Source organism: Phoxinus phoxinus (genome assembly GCF_949152265.1).
Source record: "Phoxinus phoxinus genome assembly, chromosome: 9".
In the NCBI taxonomy this organism is placed as follows: Eukaryota; Metazoa; Chordata; class Actinopteri; order Cypriniformes; family Leuciscidae; genus Phoxinus; species Phoxinus phoxinus.
The window spans coordinates 1,438,583-1,458,727 of record NC_136884.1 but is presented as its reverse complement, the minus strand read 5'-3'; the positions used below and the strand labels follow the sequence as shown (position 1 = coordinate 1,458,727).

Genomic DNA, 20,145 nt, shown 5'->3' with positions numbered 1-20,145 from the left:
GGAAGTCACAAAGGCTCTGAAAAGGCACAGCTACTGTGTGCATTTGTCTGTGGATCAACTGTTTTAAAACTTATATGATAGTTTAATAACCCCCAGACCTCTGCTATCATGAAAAAAGCCAGGAAATTTCAGTTTTGACAATATGGGACCTTTAAAAAAGTAACAAATCCTTCCCTCGCGGGTAAATTTGCCCCCAATTAGGAATGCGAGGAATGCTTCAGAAAAACACATAGAAAAAACAAAAAATGCTCAAAATTTGATCTAAAAATGCTAAAACGTTACCAAATGTTATGTCTACATGTGTATCTGAATGCAAACTGAAGAGAAACTGATTTAGGACCCAGCGGAACAGCTCGTTTACTCCATATAGAGCTATAAGGCCATCTAGTGGCAAGAGTCGTGAACCATCATGTTATATTATTATTTTCCCACAAGAGGTCGGCAAAGACACCCAATGTAAGATATTCTGAGCTGAATTAAAAGGATAATGCATGAAAGTACATGAGTAATTTTGAATTTAAGTTGAAAGAATGTGAGGAATGTACTTAAATGACTATTTATGTATTATTTATTGATCAAATCGAGTAATTTAAAGGTAAAAAAATTCATTTAAAAAATATTATAAAAATGAAATAAAATAAGCATTCTCGAAAAAAAAAAAAAAAAATGTAAGTAGGCTTTAATTTTAGGGTTTCGGGTCATTTTGACCCGCGAGGGAAAGGTTAAATCAAGTTGAATATTCCTGATTACACAAGTAAACGGGCTTCATGTTGACTAATTTAAGTGAATTTTAATGTTGAGCGCACACATCATCATCCAGCATGCAACCACACACACACACACGACACAGATACAGTACATGATTATATACACGTATATACAGGTGTGATTTTATACTGAAGCTCAAACGCATTTGGTTTGGATCTTCAGTCAGCCCTGTTGTCCCCTTATTTGTGTAATATTGAATAGGACAGACTCCAATCTGACCATTTATATATGCTCGCTTTTTTTGTTGTTCTTTTAACATTTTTGTTTATAAATCAAATATTTGAGCACATCTTTTCCTCCTTTTGTGACATGCATCACATCTATGTGTGTAAAGTGCTACAACAGACCATCTATCTATCGAAATATATATATAAAAACAATGAATGCAAACACACACCTGTAGACACAATTTTCTGACTGCAAATCTGATTTAAAAACATGGTAAAATCTGTTAAATGCAGTCTGATTTGTAGCTGAAAGCCAAAGAAAAAAGTTTAATCTACAAAGATGGAGGATTTATAAAACTGTATGGCGGGTGTTGATGGGTCTCCGTTATATTTGGACACTTTTCCCAATCATTTCAATGGGAAAAATTAATCTAAATTTGCCCTAATTGCTGACGATTTGAACTGGTTTGACTCCTCTTCACACATCCAAACACATCCACACATATACCGTTGTCACCAGAACACGCACATGTAAAATATAAGGCATGCACACACACACAGTTTCCGCTCATCGGGTGGAGCGTATGTTCTTGTACTGGCAGAGCAGCAGGTGTTTGAAGGTCTTTTTGAAGGTGATGTTGCAGAGGGCGTAGCAGGCGGGGTTAATCGTGCTGTTGATGTAGCAGAGCCAGTATCCGATGGTCCACACGGTGTTGGGAATGCAGCTGGAGCAGAAGGTGTTGATCAGGACCATGACGTTGTAAGGCGTCCAAGTTGCAACAAACGCCACCAATATGGCCATAATGGTGCGCGTAACCTTCTTTTCCCGAGAAGACGGCGCCTTTTTCTTCTTCGGCGGCTGCTTGGTCATTTTCACGATTTTCCTCGCCACGTGATTCTGCCTTTCGGTCGCAGGAACGATCTCTACAGTCGCGTTCGAAGGCGCGTAGCAGTCTCCTTTTGGCGATTTGGTGTTGATCTTGATGCAGGTCAGTTTGGATCCGCCAGCTTTGGCGCGATGCCTTGCAGGAGCTTGGTTCTCCTCGGCTATTGATGGCGCCGCCACCTCCTCTTTTTGATTGTTAACGGCGCCACTTCCAGAGGTGGAGTCATTTGAGCTTTCTTTCTCCTCGTTTCCTCGTCCGCCATCTTCCGCTTCTCCACTCGCCGTTGATGGCGCTTTGCCGTTCTGGAGTTTGGCATCATGTTGGTTGGCGGCGTCATCTGTTAGCTGGGTCTGTCCTCGATCTGTTTCTTCAGCTGTTAGGTTGTTGTTGGTGGGTTTGTTGGTTGTGTTTTCACGGATCTGATTGGAAGAGGCCACGTCGAGGTTGGCACCCGATGGCTTGCGGTTGTCCTTCTTGACGCGGCTCTTGCTAGCACGGGAAATCTGCCAGTACAGCACCATCATGATGATCACTGGCAGGTAGAAAGCAGCTATAGCTGTGCCGAAAGTGACCGCGGCGTTGGAGAAGAACTGGATATAGCACTCCCTCTCTGGCACTGTGCGCCCACCAACGATAAACTGCCAGAATAGGATTGCCGGAGCCCAGAGAATGAAGGATAAAACCCATGCCGCCGCAATCATCATGCCGGCCATTTTAGTCGTCCTCTTCACCGGATAACTGAGTGGCTTGGTGACACAAAAATAGCGATCGAAGCTAATAATCAGCAGGTTCATGACCGAGGCATTGCTAACCACGTAGTCCAGCGCCAACCACAAGTCGCACACAACCGGGCCAAGCGGCCAGTATCCGATCACAATGTAGACTGTGTACAAGTTCATAGAGCAAAGGCCAATGATTAGGTCAGCACAGGCCAGGCTAAACAAGAAGTAATTGTTGACAGTCTGCAGGCTTCTGTTTACCTTGATGGAAAGCATGACCAAGATGTTCCCGATAACGGTCACTAGGCTTAGTGAGCCGGCCACCAGTACAATGAACACCACCTCCACTGTCTTATACGGGCTCTCGTCCACTGTCTGCATGGTCTCGTTGCCCTCAGAGGCGTTCCAGAAGGTGAAGTTTATTGTATCCATGGTGCTCGGGTACAGCTGGTCAGTTCACGATACGTATGACTTCCGACACCTATATGGGAGAAAAAAGACATTTAGTATGTTGCAAATTATGTGACAAAACATGGATCTGAATCTCTTCACGTCATTGTAAGACACTCCAAAATGAGAAAGACAGACAATGCACTGTATGTAATTTATGCCTACATAAATTTATCTTACAAACAGTACCGTGATGGTATCAAAAGATATGAACATTTTATTATTACAAATGTTATATTTAAATGATTATGAATGATTGATCATAAATGTCAAGAAAACCATCAGACATAAGAAGACAAGAATGAGAAGCCTGGTAATTGTTCACTATTATTAATTTGCTGATATATCATTTTTATAGTCTTTTTTATTTTAATTAGTATTTCAATTGATTTATTCAATTGAATGTTAAGTGCTGAAATAATGTTTCTGTACTAGTTTTATTTCTCTACTTATCCGGATTTCTCAGAAGTCGCCATACGATGAATGAGAAATATATATTTTTTGTGTTCCCATTTGCTCACATAGCAAAAGAAAATTGCTAAAATTTCACAATTGTCAAAAAGAGTTACAAAAATCGTGAGAGATTGATAACGGCAGTCAGAAGAGAGAAATATGTCAATTTGACCATCACTCCCACATTTGCTGTAGAAACACCCTCACAGCAGCACTATTTTTTGTAATTGGATCTAAAGGTAATATAATACAAAGTATAGTGTTATAAATGTACATAAAATAAAATTAAAAATATATATAAATAAAACTGTGCAGGATTTACAATGCTGTGTTGACTGTTAAAACGCGTCTGTAATTGTAATATTTTCGCGCTGAAATTCAATTAGGCTAACTGACGCGTCACGTGCGCCTGCAATGAGAAACGGCGGGAAGCGCGTGAGGTGAGCGCCGCTCAGAGTTTACCTCACTATAAGTTTATAAATCAATAATGCTGATTTATAAAATGTAAAATAACAGAATAACCACCTATATAAACTGATGAGGACATCTGGCAGCCGCACTTGTTAACAGAAAGTGGTCAGGTTCAGCATATTTGAAGACAAGAAGTTCACCTGAGGGGAATGTTTCCAGTTTCACTGAAAAAGTTGAATACTCTCCCGTTCCAGAGCGGTAATTATTACAGTAAGTGTGTGTTTTTTTTTAATACTTCCCAACTGTGTATTTCGTACAGAGTCACAATTTGAAACAAATAATATTCAAGTCATATTTCAAAGAAATGTGGTTGGTCTCCATGGAAACAGCGGAGAAGTTGAACCGTGTAGTTTATGTGATTTAATATTCGGTGGCTTAGTGTAATTGAACATGGAACCAATTATTTTTGGGCAGTTTCGATGATCACACACTCGTAAAACATCGAAATATATTGTTAGAGTGCCAATTCATCTCGTCAATTAAAATGTGAGGGATGGGATTTCAACTAATGTGAATAATGAAACGGATGAAATTAAGTGAAAGTGAAATTTAAAGCACTGCTCGAACTTGAAAGCGTTCGTGGGCTTTCAACTTCTGCTTTAAAGTCAACACGCTGTCTGATCCATCTCCAGCATTCAATTACACCGTGAGTGCGTTTACTTCAGGCCTGCTTTATGTACAGTCTGTCAACAACCATTTCTCGAATTGACTTATATGGTTGTTTGAAGATTAAATGTGTTTTTCATTAAGTTTCTGGGTCCTAAACAGCACCAGAATCGAATAACTCGAGTTATATAAATATATAACTTAAAATAATGAATCTCATGTAAACACGTCCAGGTTACATTTCAGCCCCAAACCAAAATAATTAGAAAATATGTTATGTATCAAGAATCACATTTAGCCTGTTTGAGGGGCATTAAGATATATTTTTATTCTCATTGCTGTTATTTTACTGCATCTAATTAGAAATTACAGGTGTATAAATGCAGATTGAAATGAACAAAATTATTTTTCATGCAACTTTTTTGTATTATATAACATATAATATTGTTATATTAATAATTTTCTTTCTCTTTTTTTTGCAGTGAAGTGAGGAGACATCCTTTTTCAATTGTCATGGAAATAGTGTCAGAGGGCAAACAAATCTTAATGGTCCTAAAAATAGAAGAAGCCGACATCTGTGCATCATGGATGACTGCACACAACAGGTTGTATGAATTCAAGAGTTGGTTCTGTAACCTTTCAGCTGTTTGAAAATATCAGAAATACGACAAATTGGTACTGTCAGTTTAATCTCCCGCTTCTGGCTCAGTCGTGCCTTTCCTCTTTGTATTAAAAATCAGGATTAGAGCAAAAGGAACGGTTCCCATATGTGCGCCATGGGGCGAAATTAACCTAATGCGTGTCTGTCTGTCTCTCTCTCTCTCTCTCTCTCTCTCTCTCTCTCTCTCTCTCTCTCTCTCTCTGTGAATGTGAATAGATACGAGTCCGGTAATGGTGATTAGAGGGAAGAGGTTATCAGTCTTACAGAGCCACAGTTCACTCTGTTTTTCTCTATTAAAACGGTGCCTTATTTGCTGCTTTTTCCCCCTGAACAGCCTCTGAATAACCAGAGAGAATTCACTTATCTCCAGTGCCAGAAAGCCCTAATCATAGTGTTAGCCACGGCACTAAGCCAAACTAATCCCTATAAAAACGCTCCATGTCCAGCAATCTGTGTTTTTAGAAGAGGCAAACGGCAACAATGCTAACCGCAACACGACACATCACTTCGCGCTACAGGCCATCTGCAGCCTGGCTTTTACACAGTCATGTGTACATAATGGCTCTGTTCCAAAGCCTAGTGAGATCCCTTGCTGCCTATACAGTCATCTGCCTTCTAATGCATCTTAATTAAGACTACAGTTTAGGGATGCTGTACACAGGCAGCAATGGTGTGCATCATATTATTAACTCTTTTATAAGCACTCAACTCTAAATTGACTGCGTTAGAGTTTTATGTTAGCTTATTGATAAGTTAACAATCAAAAGATGTTGTGCTTGGTTGGTGCAAATGTTTTTGTTGTAATTTTTAATGACTTATTTATACATATTTGTGAATATTCCCCTTGGGGAAAAAAGTAGTTATCCTTTTTTTTTCTTTTTAGTTTTTTTGTTAGTTTTTTGAAATGAATTTATTTTATTTTTCAAAATAACTATTCTTTTATTTACCTATTATTTATTTTTACGTTAATGTTAGTTACATTTTTATGTGCTTTTGACATTTTATTACTGGTTTTTAGCTATTTTTCTATAATCTATAATTGAATCAATTTTTGTTTTTAGTTTTAGTCTTGATTTATTTCCGGTTAACATTTTTAGACTGTAAAACATGAATCTTATCAGGTACTTTTTGCACATTTAATATATATATATTTTTTTTTTAAGTTGTAAGCAAAGATTATTGGAGTATGTTTTACACAAAAACATACTTCTTAGTTTTCTACATGCCTTTCATTTGTGAAATTAACGAGCAATTTCTGAGTGAAAATTGTAAACCTAAATCAGATTTTTTCAATATAGAAACCCACGTTTCGGATGAGATCTACTGTGCATCCTTTCTTCTGGCCTTTATCTACTTTTAAACGCTCTCCTCCTCAGGTTGTTTGCAGGGCTCGTTTCATTCGGCACGTGTGTGATGTTCAGCTTTTGGTGTCCCGAGTCCTAAAAAGCTCGGACCTGCTTGACTAATCAGGTGTAATGGAATGCATTCAAGTCATTAAGCGTTTGTATATTCGGCTCTTCAGCGACCGGCTGTTTGTTTTATAATGACAAACTGCCCTCATTTCCACTCAGAATTATTCCAATACTGCATTCATATCCCACCGCTGCTTACTAATGGAGTTCTCTGATCTCTGGCCCAAATTTGAGCCGGCTGAAGCCTTATGTTGAATGACAGAATGGAGGAGTTTGGCGTTATGAATAAGTTTTGTCAGCTTTTCGGACTTCAGTCGTTGTGGAATTGGTTCAGTAGAGCTGAAAATTGCCTCTGCCCTATGAGACACACCAAGGACTGATCTCCAACTTTTGCCCCTTTTCTACGCTTTGCTTACTGTTTTCCTCGTCTATTCGAAGGTTGTGTCTGCAGTCTGATAAATATGTGATATTTGGCAGTGTGATAAATATCAGCGTCTGACCACAGATGCATATTTTTACATAAACTCTCAAAGCACAACGGCCGTCCTGACCTGTATAATAGATCAGCTCGAGTGTTTGTCTGGATTTATGCTCTATGGACTGCAAAAAACACTCAGCTGATCGTATCGCTCAAACCAGCGTGAGCCAGAGCCAATCAGAGCCAGAGTTACTTTGAAAAAAATGAGCTGAAGATTTTAATAGCATTCAACTAAAGTTCACTCAGAGTATATCCATCCATCCATCCATTCATACATCCATACATACATCCATACATCTATCCATCTATCCATCCATCTTCCTTCAACCATCCATCCATCCATCCATCCATCTATCATCTACCCATTCATCCATCCATCTATCATCATCCATCCATCCATCCATCCATCCATCCATCCATCCATCCATCATCTACCCATTTATCCAACCATCCATCTATCCATCCATCTATCTTCCTTCAACCATTCATCCATCCATCTATCATCCATCCATCCATCTATCATCTACCCATCCATCCATCCATCCATCCATCCATCCATCCATCCATCCATCCATCCATCCATCTATCTTCCAACAACCATTCATCCATCCATCTATCAACCATCCATCCATCCATCCATCTATCATCTACCCATTTATCCAACCATCCATCTATCCATACATCCATACATCTATCTTCAACCATTCATCCATCCATCCATCCATCCATCCATCCATCCATCCATCCATCTATCATCTACCCATTTATCCAACCATCCATCTATCATCTACCCATTTATCCAACCATCCATCTATCCATACATCCATACATCTGTCTTCAACCATTCATCCATCCATCCATCCATTCATCATCCATCTATCATCTACCCATCCATCCATCTATCTTCCTTCAACCATTCATCCATCCATCTATCATCAACCATCCATCCATCAATCCATCCATCTATCATCTACCCATCCATCCATCTATCATCTACCCATTTATCCAACCATCCATTCATCATCCATCTATCTACCCATTTACCCATTCATTCATCCATCCATCCATCCATCCATCCATCCATCCATCCATCCATCCATCCATTCATTCATCCATTCATCATCCATCCATCCATCCATCCATCCACCCATTTACCCATTCATTCATCCATCCATCCATCCATCCATCCATCCATCCACCCATTTACCCATTCATTCATCCATCCATCCATCCATTCATTCATCCATTCATCATAAATTTATTTGATATATCCCTCCCATTTCTTTATTATTTCTATTGTATTTTAAATACTAGATTCATACATATTCTGAAAATAATTATAACGTTTGCCTGGTAAAGTGTTCTGAGTGGTTGGGGTCGTTGCTAGGGTGTTGCTAGGCGGTTTCTTTCCGTGAAAATATTTCAAGTCTTTGATCTATTCTCTAGAAATGACTTTCGGGACTTTTTTCTTTTCTGTATGATCAGGAAAAAGCATTAGTCCATTTACAGAAAACATTTTTATCTGCACCAGGATGAATGAAAATAGGAGCTTGTTAATTACGGTTCATATAACGTTTGCCTAAACCCTAAATCTGGTTTGGTCTCAGACTGAAACTGGACCCCCCCCCCGTGGCCTCAGTCTGCATTATGTTATTATGGTCAGTGTAATCGTGCCATTAGCGTCCAGAAATCCACAGTGATGTTGCCTGACACACTGAGTACAGGACCAGTGTCTTGTCTCTGCTGTATTGACTGCAGCCGTCTCTGATTAGATAGTGGCATGAGATTTCAGTCTAAATGGATGAATGGCTCCTCAATGCGATTTTAATGATGTAGTTCTTCTGGTGCAGAGACTGTCTTTCCGGTGCAGCTGACGGCGGTGTGGACCGGGTGTTTTTGGGTGTGTCATTTTATTGATCAGGAGACTTAATGAAGTATATATATATATATGTTAAGTACACACACACACACACACACACACACATATATATATTAGGGCTGTCAAACGATTAAAATATTTAATCACATTAATGTCATAGTTAACTCGCGATTAATCGCACATTTTTATCTATTCTAAATGTCTCTTGATTTCATTTTGTCCCATTATTTTTTCTCATTTTAATGCTCTTATCAACATGGAAAAGTGGATCGGCTTGCTTTGTGCAAATGTTTTTTTATTGAGAACAACATGGCATATACTGTGTTCAATTTCACACTAACATTCTCACTTGGAGCAAATAATCTCTCACACAATGTAACTCTGTGCATCAATAAAAGGGTGATAGAAATACTGACGAGGTAACGTTACTGATGTTGACGAGTGGGCGTAGAAACGCATCAGCTGTGTGTGTGTGTGTGCTTGGCCATCAAGTGGTATTTAGACTAGACGATGATAGCTCAGTTCACAACAACACAACACACAGATCACTTCGGTCTTGTCAATTGAACCATTTGGCAACTTTTTAAAAGTAAACTTTCTATTCAGAATCTTATTGGCATCCATTTCGGTGTCTCGCGTTCATCATTCATCAACTCAAAACGTAATGTTAAAGGGGGTCGCACACCGGACGAGAAGCGCAGCGCCGCGTCGCGCAGCGACTCGTATTTCAAATTCGAACACATTATTGTCTATGAGTGTACACACACTGGTGGTGCCATTTGGCATTTTTATTGCTGGCCATAAACTGAGAAAATGCGTGTCCGATGTGCGATACGAGTTGTCCTGGCGCGGCTCGGTGCTGCAATCTCGTCCACTCTTTTGTCCGGTTCGCAAGCCAAACAAGTGTGTGCGGCGTGCCTGTTGTTTTGTTTCTGGTCTAGCTAGATCCGGTGTGGTGTTGTAGTTTTAATAACGTTACTAGTTGTTGCAAAAGCATGTGAAAAAAACGACAAGTTTGCTAGGCGATATCTTGCGATAACAAAATAAACGCCGTTAAAATGGGTTTGCGTTAACACCGTTAATAACGCGTTTAACGGACTGCCCTAATATATATATATATATATATATACACTCACTCACTACCGATCAGAAGTTTGGAATAATTGTGATTTTTTTTTTTATGCTTTTGAAAGAAATCTCAAAATGATTATAAAAACAGTAATATTGTGAAATATTATTACAATTTAAATATCTATTTTCTATGTGAATATATAGTCAAATGTAATTTATTCCTGTGATCAAAACTGAATTTTCAGCATCATTACTCCAGTCTTCAGTGTCACATGATCCTTCAGAAATCACTATAATATGATGATCTGATGCTCAAGAAACAATCCTGATTATTATCAATCTTAAAAATAGTTGTATATTTGATGTATATGTAAATGTATATTTGATTATTATTATTATTTTGTAATATTTGTAAGACACAAATGAGTTAATACTCAATATACTGTAATAGTATGAGCTACAGTGTTTCCGCTACATTCATTCTGCCGTGGTGGGCCGCCACACCAAAAATCCTCCCGCCACGGCTGCAGCTTCTCTGTGAGGTCCGATATTGTGCATACTATTGTGTTATTGTTAAGCCCCACTAAAGGCATAAAAACATTGTAAAGCTCCATAAAGTTTTCGTGCACTATATTCCAAGACTTCTAAAGTCATTCGATAGCATAATGTGAGGTAAAAAATAATATTTAAGTCGTTAAGTTAAAGTTAATGAAAACTCATCTCTCCTCAGTCATTCTCCATTCAGCATTCAAACAGCGCGTCGCGTTCGGTTACGAGTAACACCACGATGACACTCTCCAAGATCAATGTTCACATTATTATACTTTATTTGTAGATAAAGGTCTATGGTTTGCATAAAATTACTTTATCTTACTGGAGTTTATTGCGTTAGTTCTGTTAGATTACAGCACTGGAGTAGAGAGCACTATGAATTGTTCTTCATGCGCACTGTAACTGAAATTTAAAACTGTTAACAGAAAAGGCTCAATAAACTGTTGCATAGATATAATACAGTAAGCATCAAATCTCTCTTTTCGCTTTGTGCTTTCAACTTTTCAATGCGAAGCGCTGCACGCTGTGACTTCGAGTTGCTTCAAGTGCATCATTCGGCGCACGGGATGCGCATAATCGCTTTGCCGCTGTAAATTGGAACCTTTCATATTATAACTAGAAAAACTATTTTTCGATTAATCGTTTTTTAAAATATGGTCAACTCAATATTGATTATCAAAGGCTATGAATCGATTTTTTTTTTGCCATATTTATTTATATCACCCAAAAGCCAGTATTAGTTTTCCTACACTTCATAGGCTTGCAGCCTCCATGTTAATCTAATGCAGTGAGATTTTGTGTTTGTTTTATCTTAATCATAAAATAACCTGATCCTGTTTGATCAAGGCATGAGACACTTCTGACTTTTTCAATAATCGATTTTTCATCTTGCATCAAAATCCTGTCTATTCATTGTATGCATTTGATATATATGGTTGGGTTCTGTTTTAATGTACCCAAGTGTACCTAAAATAATAAGAGTTTAATATACTGGCTCTTCATTTCTTTTTATTAATTAACCACTCGTAAACTTATGTTCACTGTTCTTTTTTATAAATATAGGTTTTGTGTTAAATCTATATTCATTGAGCCGAATCGAGAATCGAAATTGAATCGAATTGAGGGCTTGCGAATTGAAATCGAATCGGAACATCTGAATCGATACCCATCCCTAATTATAATACTTAGGGGAGGTTTAAACACCTGGGGCAAGGGGGCGTGGCCCATGGGAATATCACTCATGGGCGACGCCCCCTCCCCCTGGGGAAATGGGCCTGCCACCACAGCTGGAAAAAATCCTAGAGGAAACACTGAGCTATAAAACTAACGTGGATAGCAGCTCAGATCATTTTCAGCACAATTTGAGACATTGTTGAGATCTCTTGAAACGTCAGCAATAGACTCCCGGCGTAATGTTACTGTTTAATGTGTATTTTTTCCTTTCCTTTAGGTCTGTGAGAGATGTTTCCACCCTGTTATGGATATCTTGCCATAGATGGACACGGTTATATCCGAGTGAACTCACAGCAGGTGTGTGTGTAGCAGGTGTTTGTGTACGTGTGTGTGTGTGTACAGACAGGCTGAAAGGTTAATGACAAACTGAGGAGAGGCTCTTTGAACTCAAACCTACAAAAACAGACAGGTTCCACACGAGCTTGTTGGTAATATTAAGTGAAAATGCAAGTGTTTATAGTCAGCAGTGAGAGTTTGTTCCCTAAAACAGATGCTTGATTGTGTGTGACAGGCCGCAGTTGTGTTTGCGACGTCTTCCATCTGCTGCTGTCACTCTGGACTTTTAGTGTATGACAGCGCGCTGACAAACACATTTAACGTCTCTGAATCATCCAGGAGTCGGCTGCTCTCGAACGTTTTATTCTGACATGGCGTAACTCTAACCTGAAGCCATCGAGATTGACCTGAGAGCATCAGTCCTGCTGTGCAAGTGCGCAAAAGCTCAGGCTGTGGTGTTCATATGTAATATATAAAAAATATTCTCCAATGCATCACAATTGACCGTTCGCAAAACCCCGCCCTCGAACGGTTCTCGTCCAATCCTAGCTTAGCAACTGTAACTAAGGAGAAGGACCTCCGTCAAACATTGCGATTTCAGCAAGATAGTGCAACGATGCGCCTATGGCAGTGAGGTCTGCACAGGCTTAAAACTTAAGCCCGAACCCAAAATAATTTAACCTGACCCGACCCGAACATTACGGTTATATTTTAAGCCCGACCCGAGGTCCGTTTCTCACCTTTTTTTTTTTTTTTTCATATGCTGTATTTTATGATTGCTTGCAACTATAATTAAAAAATAGGCTACATGTACAAACACCGTTTCACTACGGCACTGCGGCCCCCTCATCAGTCAGCAAACAAGAGAAAAAAAAGAGAAAAAGCACAGACTTACTAATTATGAAACTTTGATGTGGTTGAACAGGAACACAGTCACATATTCCTCCGGAACTCAAGCATTAAACTTCAAAACAAAGTTTGCGCAGTTGCGCAACTATTCACACAAATATATCCTTCTCAGTCGGCTACGAGTTATGAATGAAGAGAACAGCATGGAGAGTTGATGGTTTCAGCGCGTCCTCTGGTTGCAGTGTTGTGACTGAAATAGCGCGCGCGGGAGCACATGCGCAAAACAGTTTTGTAAAATGATATATGATCAAATAAAAATGATTGATATATAATTTTACAAAACTGTTTTGTGCATGTGCTCCTGTCTATACTTTCTGTCGTGCCCTGGAGGATATGTCGCTGCATTACTCCAAAACCAATCACTTAATGTATGGAGCTCAACCCAGCCATGGCTATGTGTCTGGTTCTCAATTGTTTGATGGGTGTAGTAACAATAACTAAGGGGCGTGGCTTTTGCGAACGGTCAATTCTCTCTTCAACGATTCCGAATAGAATCTGAAAACTTCAGTCATCAGTAAAAAATTGTAGCAATAATGCTAAGAAAAAGGAAAATTCTTTCAGATACTTAAAGCACTCACAGATAGTGAAAGCACTTTTTGTTTAATGCTTGTATTTATTTAATAATTCAGTAACACTTTATTTTACAGTATCATTGTTACATATGTTACATGTACTTACCATAATAATAACAACTGCAAATTATGCATAATTACATGCAAACAACCCTCAAACAAATCTTAATCCTACCCTAACCTTATAGTAAGTACATGTAGTTGTTTATTATTACTCGGTACTTAAATATATAATTACACGGTAACAATGACACCTTAAAATAAAGTGTAAATCATTTTTAACATTCTTATATGCCATGAACCAAAGCAGCCAGCTACGAGTCGAATAATTAATAATTCTTAACAAAAGTACAGGTGTAGTTTAATAAAAATGCACAAATAAATGTGATATTCAAAGTTAGTAAACTCGTAAATTAATATAAATCAGATTGTGATTTGCCTAAAGATTCCCTCCCCTAAAATGCATATCTGTAGAGTGTGTTTTACTCCATACGCTGTGTGTGCATATGTGTCTGTGTGTGTGTTATGGTCTCTTGAACAGGTTAACTCAGCGCTGGGTTGTGGCGTGGGGTCTCAGCTGTGAGTGTTGGCAGATGGAGATGGTGTTCAGCGGGGTTTGCGGACGCTGGAATAACCCATTATGGACACACAGAAACATCTGGCGGTCTGGATATCGGCTCAGGACATCTGACGCAGTATTAACACACATGCACATATGCTTTTTGTTATTGCTTCTTTCGTAAGACAAAATTCTTTTAGATATTAGTCAGTCGTGATTTAAAGTTGTGCTAGCTTGTTTGCATTAGTGTCTTCCCACTTTTTCAGCGGCCTTGGTTTTAGAAGTATTTTTTGTTGTTTTAAAGTCTTTGTTAAAACGCTGTCCGTCATGAACCAAACCAGCCAGCTGCGAGGTGAATCACAATATTACGAACTTTGATTTGAAGCAAAACAAAGTAATTCGAAATCAGACAAAAATGAATGACAACCAAATGAAAAACAATTCTGAAATATAAAGCTGATCATTTAAAGTTGTTGATTGTCTCTATAAAAGCTGTACATTTTTAGTTTGTTGCAAAATTATGTAAGTATTTTGGCAGCATAGCTGTGAGGATGATTCAGACTCGGTGAACCCAAGAACAGGTATTTATTGAAACAGTGCAACAGGTGAGGATAGCAGAACTGACAGTTATATGGCAGATGATGCAGTACAACAACAATGCTATCTTTTCACCAGGGAACGAGGAGTCCAAGACACTACACACACACACACACACACACACACACACACACACACACACACACACACACACACACACACACACACACACACACACACACACACACACACACACAAGAGGATCAGATGAAGACATTGAATAACAAGGAGATAAAATGGTGCTAGAGATGGCCGAGTATATACGAGTAGTATATGCTGGAGATCACTGGTAATTATCACACAGAGATATTTGTAGGTAAGTATCACAGGTAACTGAGTGTGTTCAAACATTTATTTCAAGCACGGATTGCTGCTAAAACCGGTGCACGAGCTCGCGGCGCCATCTGCAGGGCAGTCAAAGCGTGAAATGCAAGTAAAAATCGGCGCTGAAATGGTGTTACTCGCCAGTTGCCAGTAACTTTTTTATAAATTGACAATGCATGGTTTTGAGAATGTGATATGGCTTAGTGCAATCATCACATCGCAATGGTTGTGATGTAATTGTATAAATATATAATGCCGGTTCGAGTTCTTGACGGTAGGTACTCAGTAGTGCCGGCTCTTTCCACCAGTCGTCAGCAAGATCAGGGTCTGTGGAGGGAGTGACAGAGGAGGATGGCGAGGCTTCAGGAGGGAGACATGAAGGTGCAATGAATGCGGTAGTGAGGTGGGAGTTGCAGTTGGTATGTGACTGGGTTTATATGTTTTGTTATAGTGAAGGGACCAGTATTTGATGAAGGGCCTCAAGACTCCACCTTTTTTTTTCCACAAAGAAAAAGCTCAAAGCAGCAGGTGAGGTCAATAGTCGGATGTAGCCTTGCTGATGAGTCTCTGTGTCCTTTTACTTGGGTAGGGAAAGTGGACAGATCTTTCCACAGGGCACTGGCTCACCAGGTAAGAGGTCAATTGCACAATCCCATGGTCATTGTGAGGCTCATTGGGGGCAGCAGACATTGTGTAAGTGGCAATACCATGATGGGATTTCCAAAGACGTGCTCTTGGGCCTCTCAATGATAGTGGAGTTAACAGCCAGAGAAAGTGGTTTCTTGTTGGGCACATATGAGGTAGGAAGAGTTTGAATTGGGAAACAGCCAGGGAAACATTGTGAGCCCCACTTCAGGACGTCTCTGGTGGACCAGGAGATAACAGGAGAGTGATGGATGAGCCAAGAGTCCCCCAGAATCACATTGTCATTGGAATACTCCAGAACCAGGCAATTAAATGGAGAGGAAATTAGAGCTGGTTGCATATCTCACCAGTGGACATGGAGGTCGAATGCATCACACCACAGTACATGCACAGTCACTGGGTCAGCTGTCGTTGGCGCTCTGCCAGAGATAGCCAGAATGTGTTTATTTTCATAGGTTTGCTGCCTGCTTCTGGAGAGCCGGTGATCTAGCATTTGAGTGCCGGAGGCTGCAAAGCTGCATTTTCATCGAGAGAGTTTCAGTTGATGAGCTACTCGGATGTAGAGTTGGATGAAATGTTCAAGTCCCACTGAATCATCATCATAAGTGGAGAGATGCAGCTGTAATGCCAGTTCGAGTCCTTGACGGTAGGTAATCAGTCGCGCCGGCTCTTTCCACCAGTCGTTTCTCCAATGTGGAGGCAGTGACAGAAGAGGATGGCGAGGCTTCAGGAGGGAGACATGAAGGTGCAAAGAATGCGGTAGTGAAGTGGGAGTTGCACTTAGTATGTGACTGGGTTTATCTGTTTTGTTATAGTGAAGGGACCAGTAATTGATGCAGGGCCTCAAGACTCCATTTTTTTTCCACAAAGAAAAAGCTCAAAGCAGCAGGTGATGTCAATGGACGGATGTAGCCTTGCTGATGAGTCTGCATGTAATTTTACTTGGGTAGGGAAAGTGGACAGATCTTTCCTCAGGGCACTGGCTCACCAGGTAAGAGGTCAATTGTACAATCCCATGGTCATTGTGGGCAGCAGAGTTTGTGTTAGTGGCAATACCATGATGGGATTTCCAAAGACGTGCTCTTGGGCCTCTCAATGATTGTGGAGTTAACAGCCAGAGAAAGTGGTTTCATGATGGGCACAGATGAGATAGGAAGAGTTTGAGTTGGGAAACAGCCAGGGAAACATTGTGAGCCCCACTTTAGGACGTCTCTGATGGACCAGGAGATAACAGGAGAGTGATGGATGAGCCAAGAGTCCCCCAGAATCACATTGGCATTGGAATACTCCAGAACCAGGCAATTAAATGGAGAGGAAATTAGAGCTGGTTGCATATCTCACCAGTGGACATGGAGGTCGAATGCATCACACCACAGTACATGCACAGTCACTGGGTCAGCTGTCGTTGGCGCTCTGCCAGAGATAGCCAGAATGTATTTTTTTAGCATAGGTTTGCTGCCTGCTTCTGGAGAGCCGGTGATTGGGGACTAGCATTTGAGTGCCGGAGGCTGCAAAGCTGCATTTTCATCGAGAGAGTGTTTCAGTTGATGAGCTACTCGGATGTAGAGTTGGATGAAATGTTCAGGTCCCACTGAATCATCATCATAAGTGGAGAGATGCAGCTGTAATGCCAGTTTGAGTCCTTGACGGTAGGTAATCAGTCGCGCCGGCTCTTTCCACCAGTCGTCTTTCCAATGTGGAGGGAGTGAACAGAAGAGGATGGCGAGGCTTCAGGAGGGAGACATGAAGGTGCAATGAATGCGGTAGTAAGGTGGTAGTTGCAGTTGGTATGTGACTGGGTTTATCTGCTTTGTTATAGTGAAGGGACCAGTAATTGATGCAGGGCCTCAAGACTCCATCATTTTTTTCCACAAAGAAAAAGCTCAAAGCAACAGGTGATGTCGATGGACGGATGTAACCTTGCTGATGAGTCTCCATGTAATTTTACTTGGGTAGGGAAAGTGGACAGATCTTTCCTCAGGGCACTGGCTCACCAGGTAAGAGGTCAATTGCACAATCCCATGGTCATTGTGAGGCTCATTGGGGACAGCAGAGCTTGTGTAAGTGGCAATACCATGATGGGATTTCCAAAGACGTGCTCTTGGGCCTCTCAATGATAGTGGAGTTAACAGCCAGAGAAAGTGGTTTCTTGATGGGCACAGATGAGATAGGAAGAGTTTGAGCTGGGAAACAGCCAGGGAAACATTGTGAGCCCCACTTCAGGACGTCTCTGGTGGACCAGGAGATAACAGGAGAGTGATGGATGAGCCAAGAGTCCCCCAGAATCACATTGTCATTGGAATACTCCAGAACCAGGTAATTAAATGGAGAGGAAATTAGAGCTGGTTGCATATCTCACCAGTGGACATGGAGGTCGAATGCATCACACCACAGTACATGCACAGTCACTGGGTCAGCTGTCGTTGGCGCTCTGCCAGAGATGGCCAGAATGTGTTTATTTTCATAGGTTTGCTGCCTGCTTCTGGAGAGCCGGTGATTTAGCATTTGAGTGCTGGAGGCTGCAAAGCTGCATTTTCATCGAGAGAGTGTTTCAGTTGATGAGCTACTCGGATGGAGAGTTGGATGAAATGTTCAAGTCCCACTGAATCATCATCATAAGTGGAGAGATGCAGCTGTAATGCCAGTTCGAGTCCTTGACGGTAGGTAATCAGTCGCGCCGGCTCTTTCCACCAGTCATCTTTCCAATGTGGAGGGAGCGACAGAGGAGGATGGCGAGGCTTCAGGAGGGAGACATGAAGGTGCAATGAATGCGGTTGTGAAGTGGGATTTGCAGTTAGTATGTGACTGGGTTTATCTGTTTTGTTATAGTGAAGGGACCAGTAATTGATGTAGGGCCTCAAGACTCCATAATTTTTTTCCACAGAGAAAAAGCTCAAAGCAGCAGGTGATGTCGATGGACAGATGTAGTCTTGCTGATGAGTCTCCATATAATTTTACTTGGGTAGGGAAAGTGGACAGACCTTTCCTCAGGGCACTGGCTCACCAGGTAAGAGGTCAATTGCACAATCCCATGGTCAATGTGGGGATCATTGTGGGGATCATTGTGAGGCTCATTGGGGGCAGCAGAGTTTGTGTAAGTGGCAATACCATGATGGGATTTCCAAAGACGTGCTCTTGGGCCTCTCAATGATAGTGAAGTTAACAGTCAGAGAATGGTTTCTTGTTGGGCACAGATGAGGTAGGAAGAGTTTGAGCTGGGAAACAGCCAGGTAAACATTGTGAGCCCCACTTCAGGACGTCTCTGGTGGACCAGGAGATAACAGGAGAGTGATGGATGAGTCAAGAGTCCCCCAGAATCACATTGGCATTGGAATACTCCAGAACCAGGTAAATAAATGGAGGAAACTAGAGCTGGTTGCATATCTCACCAGTGGACATGGAGGTCGAATGCATCACACCACAGTACATGCACAGTCACTGGGTCAGCTGTCGTTGGCGCTCTGCCAGAGATGGCCAGAATGTGTTTATTTTCATAGGTTTGCTGCCTGCTTCTGGAGAGCCGGTGATTGGGGACTAGCATTTGAGTGCCGGAGGCTGCAAAGCTGCATTTTCATCGAGAGAGTGTTTCAGTTGATGAGCTACTCGGATGTAGAGTTAGATGAAATGTTCAAGTCCCACTGAATCATCATCATAAGTGGAGAGATGCAGCTGTAATGCCAGTTCGAGTCCTTGACGGTAGGTAATCAGTTGCGCCGGCTCTTTCCACCAGTCGTCTTTCCAATGTGGAGGGAGCAACAGAGGAGGATGGCGAGGCTTCAGGAGGGAGACATGAAGGTGCAATGAATGCGGTAGTGAAGTGGGAGTTGCAGTTAGTATGTGACTGGGTTTATCTGTTTTGTTATAGTGAAGGGACCAGTAATTGATGTAGGGCCTCAAGACTCCATCATTTTTTTCCACAGAGAAAAAGCTCAAAGCAGCAGGTGATGTCAATGGACGGATGTAGCCTTGCTGATGAGTCTCCATGTAATTTTACTTGGGTAGGGAAAGTGGACAGATCTTTCCTCAGGGCACTGGCTCACCAGGTAAGAGGTCAATTGCACAATCCCACGGTCATTGTGAGGCTAATTGGGGGCAGCAGACTTTGTGTAAGTGGCAATACCATGATGGGATTTCCAAAGACGTGCTCTTGGGCCACTCAATGATAGTGGAGTTAACAGCCAGAGAATGGTTTCTTGTTGGGCACATATGAGGTAGGAAGAGTTTGAGCTGGGAAACAGCCAGGGAAACATTGTGAGCCCCACTTTAGGACGTCTCTGATGGACCAGGAGATAACAGGAGAATGATGGATGAGCCAAGAGTCCCCCAGAATCACATTGGCATTGGAATACTCCAGAACCAGGTAATTAAATGGAGAGGAAATTAGAGCTGGTTTCATATCTCACCAGTGGACATGGAGGTCGAATGCATCACACCACAGTACATGCACAGTCACTGG

General features: G+C 41.0%; 1 protein-coding gene and 1 long non-coding RNA gene across 5 annotated transcripts in view; one reads left to right on the top strand and one right to left on the bottom strand.

Annotated features, from left to right (window-relative positions):
• chrm2a (cholinergic receptor, muscarinic 2a) overlaps window positions 1–20,145 on the bottom strand; it is a 109,443-nt gene that overhangs the window by 1,566 nt on the left and 87,732 nt on the right. The window contains exons 1-2 of one of the 2 annotated variants that reach the window (XM_079623958.1): window positions 3,584–3,677; window positions 1–3,022 (exon numbers count right to left, since the gene is read on the bottom strand). The exon at window positions 1–3,022 is cut by the window's left edge and continues 1,566 nt beyond it. In XM_079623958.1, the coding sequence (XP_079480084.1) occupies window positions 1,504–2,973 (1,470 nt within the window). In that variant the 5' untranslated portion in view covers window positions 2,974–3,022; window positions 3,584–3,677 and the 3' untranslated portion in view covers window positions 1–1,503. Of the gene's footprint in view, window positions 3,023–3,583; window positions 3,678–20,145 lie in introns of those variants that run through there. The other variant, XM_079623957.1, reaches the window with a different exon arrangement.
• LOC307004883 overlaps window positions 3,878–20,145 on the top strand; it is a 43,668-nt gene continuing 27,400 nt past the window's right edge. For 2 of the 3 annotated variants that reach the window (XR_013799166.1, XR_013799167.1), the window contains exons 1-4: window positions 3,878–4,125; window positions 5,004–5,126; window positions 12,025–12,104; window positions 14,106–14,259. This is a non-coding gene — a long non-coding RNA (uncharacterized lncRNA). Of the gene's footprint in view, window positions 4,126–5,003; window positions 5,127–8,922; window positions 8,973–12,024; window positions 12,105–14,105; window positions 14,260–20,145 lie in introns of all 3 variants that reach the window. The other variant, XR_013799168.1, reaches the window with a different exon arrangement.